At 35.9% G+C, this 12,432-nt stretch overlaps 1 protein-coding gene across 1 annotated transcript; it reads right to left on the reverse strand.

Annotated features, from left to right (window-relative positions):
* Nucleotides 1–7,199: 7,199 nt before the first annotated feature.
* Nucleotides 7,200–9,336, reverse strand: LOC125197343. Its single transcript, XM_048096078.1, has 2 exons — nucleotides 8,596–9,336; nucleotides 7,200–7,809 (listed from the first exon to the last, which is right to left on the reverse strand). The coding sequence occupies exons 1-2, from the start codon at nucleotides 9,129–9,131 to the stop codon at nucleotides 7,440–7,442; spliced, it is 906 nt and encodes a 301-aa protein (XP_047952035.1). The 5' UTR covers nucleotides 9,132–9,336; the 3' UTR covers nucleotides 7,200–7,439.
* Between the last annotated feature and the right edge of the window lie 3,096 nt (nucleotides 9,337–12,432).

Below are 12,432 nucleotides of genomic sequence, written 5' to 3' on the forward strand. Positions count from 1 at the left end.
GACATGGTCCAATGTCATCATACCTGGTGTAAACTGAATTTGTTCGTACCATTCTACATGATTTTGTCGATTAAACTTTATTACAGAGTTAGCATATGCATACAAATTTATTGAGGCAACAACAATTTTACACACTTATCTATTATTGCTTAAAGTAGTATTTAATACAGATTCATATTTAGTAAAATAAACTTCAAAATAGTATGCATATCAAGTAACATTTGAATAATATTTAAACACGAATACTTTCAGCAATGCTAAATTCACACTTTAACAATGAATCAAATTATAAACTCTTATCAAATACTTCCTCCATCCTAATAAATATGAAACATTTAATTTTTGGCATGAGATTTTATGCAGTATTGTTTTGTAAGTTAATGAAGAAATAGTAAAATAAGAGAGCGAAAAAACTAGAGATATTATTGTTTTCTTTTAGGAAACATTTCATTTTTATGGGATATTCTAAAATGGAAAATGTTTCAGTTTTAGTTAGACAGAAGGAGTAAGTATTTTGGCTTTAGGAATATATTGATATATTCTATAGCCAATCCATGGTAGAAATGATTAATCCCCTTTGTATTATTAACTATATCCAATGTTTCATTTTTGGATGACTCCAAGAATATAGTCAAAAAAATATTGACCAGTCAAATATTTATGTCAATTTCTCACCCAAGAATAGAGTCGATAAAATAATTGACCAGTCAAATATTTTTTGTCATTTATAGCATTTCTAAAACTATGACCAATTAATATACTTATTTTATTTTCAATTATTCAATATAATATAACAAAATCAATTTGATGACTAACATGTAATATAGTAGTAGTACAATTCATATATTGAAATTTTTAATGGATAAATTAATCAATCTATATTGTTTTTAGGACCGGGTAAATATACTGCATCACCGCACTTACCGTACCTAAATTATACCGAAAAATACCGAATTTGCGGTATACCGCAATTTGCAGTAAGGTATGATACCTTAACGATAGACTACGATATGGTAAAGATATAGAATTTCGTATACTGCGGTGTACCGCGGGATACCGCACCTTCGGTATATACTGAAAATGAGGTTTTATACCGTTATTAATTTATACCGAACATACGGTATATATCAAAAAATAAGATATTTACCTTATATGTATTTATATGTATTTATATGTTTCAAATATATTAATATAAAAAATACTTAAAAATTAGCAATAATTTAAAAAATAGAAATTAGAAACCTTCAATGACTAAATCTCACCCCAGATTCCCAGCGCCGTTTCAGCGTTTCCTCACCCTCTCTCTTAGTGTCTCCCGCAGTCTTGCTTCTCGCTTATCAAAAAATAAGGTATTTACCTTATATGTATTTTTATTATGCTTGACTATTAATAAAAATTATCAAATGCAGGATAACAATCTTCAAAGCTTTCTTTTGAGGGTGTGAGAAGGAGATGAAAGAAATGAAGATGAAAGAGAAGAAGACTATGTTGGTTATGTTCAGAAACTATTTTAGATTTGATGGTTAGATGTTTTATTAATTTGAATGTTATAACCAAGATATGTTTGTAAGGGAGTTTTAGGACTTGTACTTTATTTAAAATTTAAATAGTTGAACCGTTAATTTTAATATTTTGGGTATGAAACATGTTTCTTGCGAAATGAACAAAGGTATATGGTATGTCGTACCTTATTTAATATACCGTAAAAATGTGGTATACAATAAAAATGTGGTATACCATAAACATGCGGTATATCGCATTTACCGCAAAAATGCGGTATACCGTAGTAACAATATGGTAACGGTATTCGAAATATACCATACCGAATATTTGGTATACCGAAACATGCGGTAAGGTATAAGTATGGGATTTTCGCAAACCGCATTTTGAGGTAAGGTATGATCGATGCGTTATACCTTACCTTTCCGCCCGTAATTGTTTTAATAATTTACGCCAAAACAAGAAAATAAGAGGAAGAAATTAATCAACACGATTTTTAGAATTCGAAAATCCAACGCCATTCGATTTCGATTTTGAAACACATAACTGTGAATTAAACAAATCTAATTAATTTTAATTCCAACTGTAAGTCATATCTTTATATTTTAATTATTTCCATAATAAAATTGAGTTCTATATTTGATTTGATTTAATTTAATTCAATCCTATCTAATAAACAAGGATGAGATAGCAATACTAATCTTCACCGTCTTCAAGATAAGAAATCTTAGCCATCAAATAACATATATACTATCCCATTCCCATATATGATATGATATATAGTGTGTCAAATAAGAGGGAATATAAATATTTGAACATTCGGGAACCATTCATTTGGAGTAATTAGGATTTTAATTAAGATGTACTACTAATTTGCGACAGCTCAAAAGTATTGAGACATAATCAGTAGACATCCTTCCAAAAATAAAAAATAATAGTTTTACTATTTTTAGCAGTCCATAAAAAAGATAGACTAATTTAACAACCACTAACATTATTTTTACCACATAAATTCCTTCTTAGTCTTTTATTTTTCTAATTGTACATTAAAACCCGTGTCATCTACAACTTTGTCTATTTTTTTTGAACGATAATATGATTATCAGTCCAGATTATGCAATTTTTTTTAATTTTTGTGTTTATATACTCAAATTGAGATTTACAGAATCTCGCGAGGTAAGAATATAAAGTTTCTTATTTAAAACCTCTATTGCTATTTACAATCTGAAATTACAAACTTATTTAAATTTCACCATAAATCTATTTAAAAAATATGTCCAACTCATTTTCTAATTCGCTCCAAAAATACGAACAATTCTATATCTGTATATGACTTCATTCGTTTCAACGTAATGAATGAAAATATAAAGAGTAACATGATTTAAACCACTCCAGAATTCTGGTATTGGTACATATGCTGAAAAGATTTGGTGAATATTCAATTAATTCAGAAAGTCACTAATGGCATAAAATAAATTGTCTTTCTTCAGTGTGTACCACTATATCATCCATAGATAGAAACAGACTGTGACTAGATAATGACTCATGGAGATATTTTATTCAACATATTATTTATTTTTTCATAATATAAGTCAAAACCAAGGAAACTATTGCATATAGGTCCAAAAGTTTAATTAATTGTTTCCGTTGAAATAGTTGCTGCAGAGTTTATTATATTTAAAGCCAATGTAATATAAGTCATACATAGTCTAAGTTAGTACTAACAGTACCTAATTTTGAATCATTTACGCATTTAACACAGTTAATTTATAGTAAAATATAATATCGAAACCTATTGGTTGTTGTCATAGCATATAGATGAAATCCTTAGACTATGGGACTTTAAAATTGAGTAATTATTATTTTATGAATTACTACTATGCAAGAGGCTATATGAAGTTGGTTGCCTTTTCACAGAGTGATACAAACAAAAGACATAAATGTTGTCTTACTATAAAATTTACTAGTACTTGTTTTTGTGGTGTTACTATAAAATTTATTACTACTAGTACTATTTAATTATTTATATTTTCATATCCGTATCAAATTCGAAATGTGTATGGGGACCTAAATCATCGCTCACTATAAAATTAAGATAGATTTTAAGATGATGTATAAAATTAAAATATGATCAAGACCTATAAGGTTACAAGTTATTGTTGCCTTTTACGTAAAAAATGTCTATAGTATTTACCAGAAAAAATATCGATAATGGTGCAACATGGCATGATGGATAATGGATTTAATTTTAAAACAAACCATATATTGGCGTTATTTCGTTTTCAAAGTCGTACGATGTTGACCCACCACCAACCCCCATAACATGTTACTCAATTATTATCTCTTAAACCCCATTTAATTTCTTTTCTCAACCTCACAAATTTCTAAACTACATTAATTACTAGTGAAATGTATATATCACCAATTTTGTAAGTGTATAAGCATTATAATTTCAATGATAAAACTAGCTATTTTGAAACAACAACACAAATGTCCCTCATGATCCCACCGTAGATTCTTATTCAAATTATTAACTTTTAAATTATCCCACATTTTCATGAGTAAATAAATAAAAAAATTTGAAAGACATGTCACGGTAAACTTGAATCTTAGGTTAAAAAATAAAATAAATTGGAGAAAAAATATAGAAAAAAATTTAAAAATGATTTTTTAAAAAAAACTTAAATGGAGTCGGCGCACGCAATAGATGCAGATCTCGCGCCCATCTCGCTCGGCCGCTCCTCCGGCCGCCGCCCTTAGGCAGTCCACCTCCTATAGGCACCGATCTGACTGTCGATCGAAGGGCAGCCAGCAGCCAGCCGACACCCGAGCGTTCCGATAAATGCCCCTATTATGAATGCTCTAACCTTCTATGTGTTAGCCACATTTTTATAGCCAAAATTCAAACCCACTAAGAGCATCCACAATAGAAATAGGTCAGCCATAGGCCAGCCACTCTCTCTTCCTGTCACGTCATCGCACTAAAAATCAACCTGTCACATCAGCATAGGCCAGCCGCAATAAAAATAATTCAAAAACAACTACATTTACGGAATTAAATTTACGATTAAATTGCGGAATTAAATTTACGAGACATACACGGGAAAATTCATTCATTTCATTAAAAAATACATGATTTTTTTTTAAAAAAAGGGCTTCCACACACGAGCCCCGCCACTCTCTACTCCTCGTCATCGCCGCCGCCGCCACCCGGGGTATCTAAGCCCGCGTCTGAATCCCCCACCAGTGCCCTCGAGGCATCCAAATCCACCTGCATGTTCTCGAGCATCGAGTAGAGGAACCTCTTCTCCGTGGGGTCGGTTGCGGCCTTCCACTCTTGGAAGACCGCGAACATCCGTTCCTCCGTTTCTGCAGGCGAGAATAAGGTGTACGCGCGTGGGGGGCGGGTGTCGAGATGACCTCCTGGGGCGATAGGGGGGATCCTCCCCTCGTTGCCCGGTGCGCCCGCTTTTGGCCAACCGGGCGAGGGTGACGAGTAGAGGATGGAGGGGACGGAAACTCCTCGCATCCGGGGGGAGGTCGTGGGATCCGCCGATCGTCTTGCCGCCGTAGTCGCCGGAATAGTTCAACATCTGCTTCTTCGGCCACCCGGCGTCGCACCCCGCCCGGAATTTCTCGGAGTCCTTCAACAACACATAGCATTCCCGAAGAGGAACTCCTTATACTTCCCCGGCAAGGGGAACCGACTCTCCGTTATCCTTCGGGCGTCCTCCTCATTCCGCCCCACTAGTCGGGCCCGGGCGGAGGGCGTTGGCGTACAACCCCGAAATCGGGCCGACCGCGGCCCCGATCCGTTCCCACCCCTTCCGGCACTCCTCCCCGCCGTAGTCCTTCCCATGCGGGCAGTTCCTCCCGTAGGCTGTTCTAATCTTCGCCCACATGTTGTCGACCCGCCGGTTGTTCGCAACCCGGCGGATCGTCGCAAACCGACAACCACCCTTGGCCACGCCGGCGTACTCATCCTCTGTCCACTTCCTCGACGTGGGGGTGTCGTCAACACCGGGCTGCGAGGACTCGCCGACCACCTTGCCCTTCCCCTTGGCCTTCTTCTTCATCGGCGCGGCCCGACCCGCTGGGAACGGAGTGTTCGGCTCCCCGAGATCAATCCCCATCTCATGCAATGACAAAAGGTCATCGCCAGTGAACCGCGTCTCCACTGGGGTCGACGTGTGAAACGAAGCCGTTAAAAAATCAAGAGAGGGACGATAGACCGTGTCCCCCTCCCCGGTGGCCCCTGCATCCCGAGATGCATACCGTATTGCATCCCTCCCCGCCACATCATCCCCATCATCTCGTGGCCGCATCATCTCGCTCGCCGCATTTGGGGCATACCTCCCCACCCCGGCGGCGCCGCCCGCCGCTCGCCTGCACCCCGCCCGGCATCCCACACGGCATCCCTCCCTGGTTCCCCCCGCATCCCCCGGCGCTCCAGCCATCATCCCTATCAACTGTTGCCAAGGGACGTTAAACCTGGGCCCATCCGGCCCCATCCGCATCCCACGGGTACCGGGAGTATGAGAGCCGCTCGTCGCCGGACCGGACTCGTTGCCAGGTTGTCCATCGCTCGATGTTGCTCTTGTACGTAAATTTAGAGAGAGAGAAAACTCGTTAAAACAAGTGGGTGCAAATGAAAATGAAACTAAAATCGCGTATATATAGGTTTTCAAAAAAAAATTAAAAAAAAAACGAAAATTGGCGCTGGCCGATCGGCACGCCACAATGGCGGCCAGCGCACCCGAATCGGCTAGCTCACGCCGATTCTCGACTGGCCGATTACAATGGTTCAGCTAGCCGATCGGCTAGCGACGCGAATCGGCTAGCCGCTATTGTGGATGCTCTAAACGTTGGGAGAACAAATGACATTCTAAGATTTAATTATTATTTTATTCTTTCTTTAGACTATTCTACACAAATTCATCATTTGAATTGCAAAATTTCTCCATTGCTATTCCAAACATTGTCACTTTATAGCTTAGGGATAACTACATGTGTTTCTATTAGTATCTCATGGCCTACACACTAATCCATGCCTATTAGGCTATTAATATATGTATTCTTAGCTTCTTCGTTTCTTTTATCTCCACTAATGCTAAAAAGTCAACTAATTAAACAGTATATTTAACGTATGCGTAAATATTTGTGATTTATATCATTTTCATTTTCAAACTATTTATGATTTAGCTTTCAATAAATTTTCTATTGAAATATTAAATTTCATCCAAGTTTACTTTTGGAGTGTTACATAACATATGTCCGCTTTTTAATTGTGATCCAAAAAAATAGTATGAGCAATTCATATATTGATGATACTATGTCAATTCCATACTATTGAGTTGTTTGCAAACCAGTTGAATGTAATGTACAAACAAATTTCGATTTAATTTATACATATATCGTAAAATAGAAAAAAAAAGTTTAGATTAACAAATCCTCTTAGATTTAAAACAAGTACTACTAAAATATTACAGGTGCATCCAAATTTCTAAGAACACAAACATTTCTAATAGATTAATATAGCAATATACTAGTATAAGAGAAACTAACCAACAAACTTGACGTTCAATGCTAAATTAATAAAGACATTCATTATCTACGAAATCGCAAATAAACACGAACCGTATTATTGGTTGATTACCCAAAATATACAACATTAAAACCAACAATAAAGCACACCAAGATTAAAAGTAACAATTTATTTCATTTTAAAAAAGGAACAACATTTTACAATTCGCAAGGGGAAATTTCTCTGTGGTCTGGTTCGACTTAGTTTCACCAGACAGTTTCCAAATTGTAAAGTTGAGAAGATGACTATATTTCTATTACCTATAATTATGGACTAATTAGTAGTAGTATAATGATGGTAGAGTAGTAATTAATGTAATTGAAAAGAGAAATGATTTGATTTCAATTTTCAATTTTCAAGAGAGGTTGTTGAATCTCCAATCAAGCCTAACTTCAGCGGACCCCACAAAATGCTGAGGTGGCTTACGGAAGGAGACGATGTGGCTAGTGGCCATAAACGCTGTGACCCCCTCCGACAGCCTTATCTCGTCCATCTTCAGCTCACTCAGCCTCTGCACGTACTCCTCTGCGTGCACTAGATCCCAAACCACTCCCACTCCACCTGGCTTCAACACCCTCACCAACTCCCCCAGCACCCTCATCCTCTCCGCCGCTGCTGCCGCCGTCTTCTGCCCGAATTCCTTCCCCACCTTGTGCACGAACGCTGCTGACACCACCACGTCGAAGTAACTGTCGCTGAACGGCAGCGTCCGCGGATCTCCGGGCCTGCATCCATATTTTTTTTTAGTTAGACCATCTTCAAGCCTACGTTAAAATCTAAAATACTACTTCATCTGTCTCATTAAAAATCAAACATTTTCTAAAATGTAAACAAAACCATCTTTACTCTTTTTTTTTTCTTCATTAACTCACAAAACAACGCGACATAAAATCACATACCACAAACCAAATGTTTCATATTTCTTCTCTTTTTGGAAAATATGAACTATTTCTTTTTAGTCTATCCTTGAAAAGTATGAATTTTTTAATTTTAGAAACTTTTTTCTCTAGAATGAGGTATTGTCTATTCTCCACTAACAATACTTTTAAAAAAAATTTAATTCTATTATCTTACTTTACCAATCATGCATTAAAACTCATGACGAATCAATTGTTCATACTTTTCAGGAACGGAAAAAGTATTAATTATTGGGATTAGCCCCAATAATATTCTAACACCAATCTCATGTGTTTTGTTTTTGAGTAAAAGATCTAATTTTAAGTTTATATTAAAAATAAATTAAAAATTTTTTAAAAATTTTATGAGTTAAAAAAATATAATATAAATAATATTCTTTAAAATTTGAGTTTATTATAAATGATTGAAGTAAAATCATATAAAATTTACACTTCATTTGAATTTAGTAATTTAGTGTAAATGATTAGATATATATGAAATTTACACTTCATTTGAATTTAGTAATTTAGTGTAAATGATTAGATATGCTACAATACTAAAAGACTTTTAAATATGACATCAGATATTATCACTTTATTGCTAGGCCAACTCACCGGCAAGTGACGTATTCCTGGACGCCCTCGAGGCCGGCGGTCCGGAGTGTGTGGTTGGGGATGAGAGCGCCGCTTCGGGCCTCCGACCGGGCCGGGCTGAGGCCGACGACGTGGCCGGAGGATCCGGATTTCTTGAGCTGGAGGGCGACGGCGTTGAGGAGGATGCCGCGGCCGCAGCCGAGGTCGAGGGCGTGGCGGACGGAGGACCAGTCCGGGACGGAGGAGACGATGCGCTGCGACATCTCCCAGTGGAGCCCCACGGCGGAGTAGAGGAAGTTCGCGGCGGCGAAGAGGAGGCACACGGCGGAGAGCGCCGTGACGGAGCCGGTGAATCCGGCGGCGAATCTGGCCGCGGCGGGGCCCGGGAAGAAGTGCTGGTGCTGGAGGAGCACGCAGATTGGCTCGAAGTAGAGAAGGAAGACGACGGAGAGCGCCGCGAAGCCGACCGCGTTCACGAGGAGGAAGAGCGGCGTCTGCCAGTCGTCGACGCCGTAGATCGCGTAGATCTGAGTCCAATCCCTACCGGTTTTCCCCATCCCAGTTTCAATCAATTGGCCATCCCGTTGCCGAATTCAGCACTCAATTATTCCAGATCCAAAAAAGGAGAGATTTAGATTTTAGATTTTAGAGAGAGAAACAAGTGAGAGTGTGGAGTGATGGAGAGAGGAATGATGAAAGCGGAAAATGGTGGGATTGAGGGATTCTTATAGTGAAAGGGAAAGGGATTGTTTGAAACTCTATTCACTGAATACGCGTTTTTGCGAGGAAGATTTATTCAAAATTGGAAAGGGAGTTTCAAATTTCTCTTTTCTTTTAGTAACAAACATAATTTAATTACATATACTCTCTGTGTGTTGAGTGTTTATTAATCTATAATAATAGGAGAAGAAAAGATCTAAGATTTAATCTATAACAAATTCAGCACTCAATTGTATTGTTGGACTGTCAACTCTGATTTGTTTGACATGTTCTAAATTTTAGAAAAATGTGTAAGAGTTGGGACCGGCAGATGGTTATTCGATTGTGATACATTATCTCATTTTCTTTTTATACATACCACACATTAATTACTAATTTTAAAAACTAAACTCACTTTTAATTATTCTATGAACACCAGTATCGTGATTCGATTTTTCATTATATAAATTTAATTACCTTTTTTTGTAAATATTTTTATTTAGATAAAACTATTTATGTAATAAATTATTTCTAAAACTATTAGTAATAAATTATGGAAAATAGAAAATAATATTATTAGTATACTATAGCACACAATATTTATCAAAAAGTTTCGCATAACTATAAAGAAATAGGAGTAAAAGAAAATTTAAGATAAACCTAAAAGAAGAAATAAAAAAGAACGAAAGAAAAGAATAAAAGAAAACCAAAGAATATCCGTAAAATAAAAGAAAAATCTAATAAATTAAAAATAAAATAAAATTGCATCTAGTGTCTCCTAGTATTATAATGTGCACGTTTGTGCAAGCAGGTAGCGCACACAGCAGCATCCGGCATAGAAAGAGTATAAAATCTAAGAGAATTCACATGGCCGTACCAATCTCACAGTCCACCTCACAACCTATCACTATTTCCTCATGTTACGTCAGCATTTTATTCCACAGACTATCTCTTTGCAATGGTTTAGCCTATCTCGCATCCCATCTCATTTACACATCATCACTTTCACTTTAATTTTTTACACTTCTATATTTAATATTTATCAATTAAATAATTAAAATACTACATAAATCTACATTGTGTTACAAATTTAAAAAAATAAATACAATAAAGAGCAAACTTAAATGAAATTAAAATATGCATTGGATGATTAAAAAACAAATAAAAAATAGAACTAGTATAACTCTGAAATGGGCGCTAATTCAACTCGCAAATGCATATTGAAAAAACAAATAAAAAATGAGCCTACCTTCCTTTTCCTCTATTTATTCCTTTAACACAAACTTAAAAATAATAAATAAATAAATAAATAAAGCGGCTATGGCCAAGCGCTACATGGTTGGGGGAGGCAAAGCCTTTTCTGCCGCAATAAGAGCCGATCTCCGCGCAATCGCCGCCGCGGGTGATCGGCTCTTCACTGCGAGTGCTCTAATCGGTCGAGAAAAAATAGCACTTTTGTTTCTTCAACCATAAATGTAACCCTGATTTCCCCTCCCCTACTATCATATCATCTCATATCCCACATCTACTTTTTTATGCAAATAGATAATGAATCATAATTTATGAACATGGTGGGGCCTATCAATTCATTCTTCAATAATTCTTTTATATATATGATTTAAACTATTATTTATTAGTCAAGAGAGATTTAGCTTCTTTTATTCAATCAATATTATATCAGGGTCATATAATTCATATCATAAATAATAATTTAACATCTATTAAAATAATCTTAAATATGCTAAACTTTATATTTTCTCATATCTCGTTGAAGTTATGTTTTTTTATTTTCAAGTTTCAACAATTTGATTCATTCAAGTTACTTTTCCGTATGAAATAAAACTACATGCTTTGACATTTCGTACACACCAAACATTGGAAAAAAAATCTCTCTTTCACAAAATATAGTCTTATATTTTATTAATTTTCTTTTTCTATTTCTTAATTTATTAATTGTATATGTACTATATATCTTTCACAAATTAAATAAATTTTTGTGAACGATTTCCGTGAATACCACGCTTGTTTAATGCATATTTAATATTTTTTGTTTTGTTTTATAGTACATTTAATTTGATTTTAATAGAAGAACAATTAAAATTGTATTGCCATTTTAAATTTTACAATTTTTATAATAATTAAAGCCCAATTTATTCATTTTCTCTCTAACTTCAAATAAATAAATAAAATAATGAATTTCGGTTAGCTTAGAGGAAATTAGGATATCACGTGGTGAAGGACAAATGGCAATTTTATTGACGAAAGCTAAGCTGCTGGTCTACTAATCGAGGGGCATATTAAGTCAGTTGTGAACTGATTGTCCGGTTCTATTGCTACTTTAATTACTATAGTACTAATACTTTTCTTTTCTTAGTTAAAAAAAAAATTAAAAATTAAAACGATAAACAAAATGAATGTACATTCATTTCATACTACTAGTTACCTGAATGGAGACGAAATACGAGCCCCTCTTCAAGAAATTTAGATCACCAATTAATGTGTTTCAAGATGGGCAAACGAAATCGTGACCTTTTTTTGGTCAAATAAAACATGGGCAAAGCCTAAATACACGAACAACATCAACAAATATAAGCAATACCTAGTTTGTAAAGCCCTGACGGAAGGACCTTGAGCTCATGAATCCCTCTATGACAAGAGTAAGTATAATGCGATAAAAAATCAGGAGCAAAGTTCCCTTCTCGATGCACATGTTGTAGAGCTATAAAATCAAAATTCTGGAGTAACCCATATACCCTCTTTATTATGCAAAGAAAATTGATAGCATTTTCAAAGTGTTCTAAGATCATAGCCACTCCAACAAAACTATCACTTTCCATCTCCAATTTAAATAAAAAGTATCAAATTTAGTGATTAATAAAGTGGAACGAAATCGTTTCGCAATCATTTAACAACGGACATACTCCCTCCGTCCGCGAATAGAAGTCCCGTTTTGCCATTTTAGTCCGTCCGCGAATAGGAGTCCCGGTTCACTTTTACCATAAATGGTAATAGGGTCTCACCTTCCACTAACTCATTTCACTTACATTTTATTTAAAACTAATATATTCAGGTGGGACCCCTATTACACTAACTTTTTTCCACTCACTTTTCATAACATTTCTTAAAACCCGTGCCGCCAATAAATGGGACTCCTAATGG

This window comes from Salvia hispanica, chromosome 6 (assembly GCF_023119035.1).
Source record: "Salvia hispanica cultivar TCC Black 2014 chromosome 6, UniMelb_Shisp_WGS_1.0, whole genome shotgun sequence".
NCBI classification, from domain to species: domain Eukaryota; kingdom Viridiplantae; phylum Streptophyta; class Magnoliopsida; order Lamiales; family Lamiaceae; genus Salvia; species Salvia hispanica.

What these genes read in the sequence shown, in the direction of transcription:
- LOC125197343 (XM_048096078.1), bottom strand. Translation starts at nt 9,131, where the DNA reads ATGGGGAAAACCGGTAGGGATTGGACTCAGATCTACGCGATCTACGGC. An exon ending in CAGGAATACGTCACTTGCCG is followed by an intron (nt 7,810 to 8,595) that starts GTGAGTTGGCCT and finishes ATATGGATGCAG; the next exon opens with GCCCGGAGATCCGCGGACGC.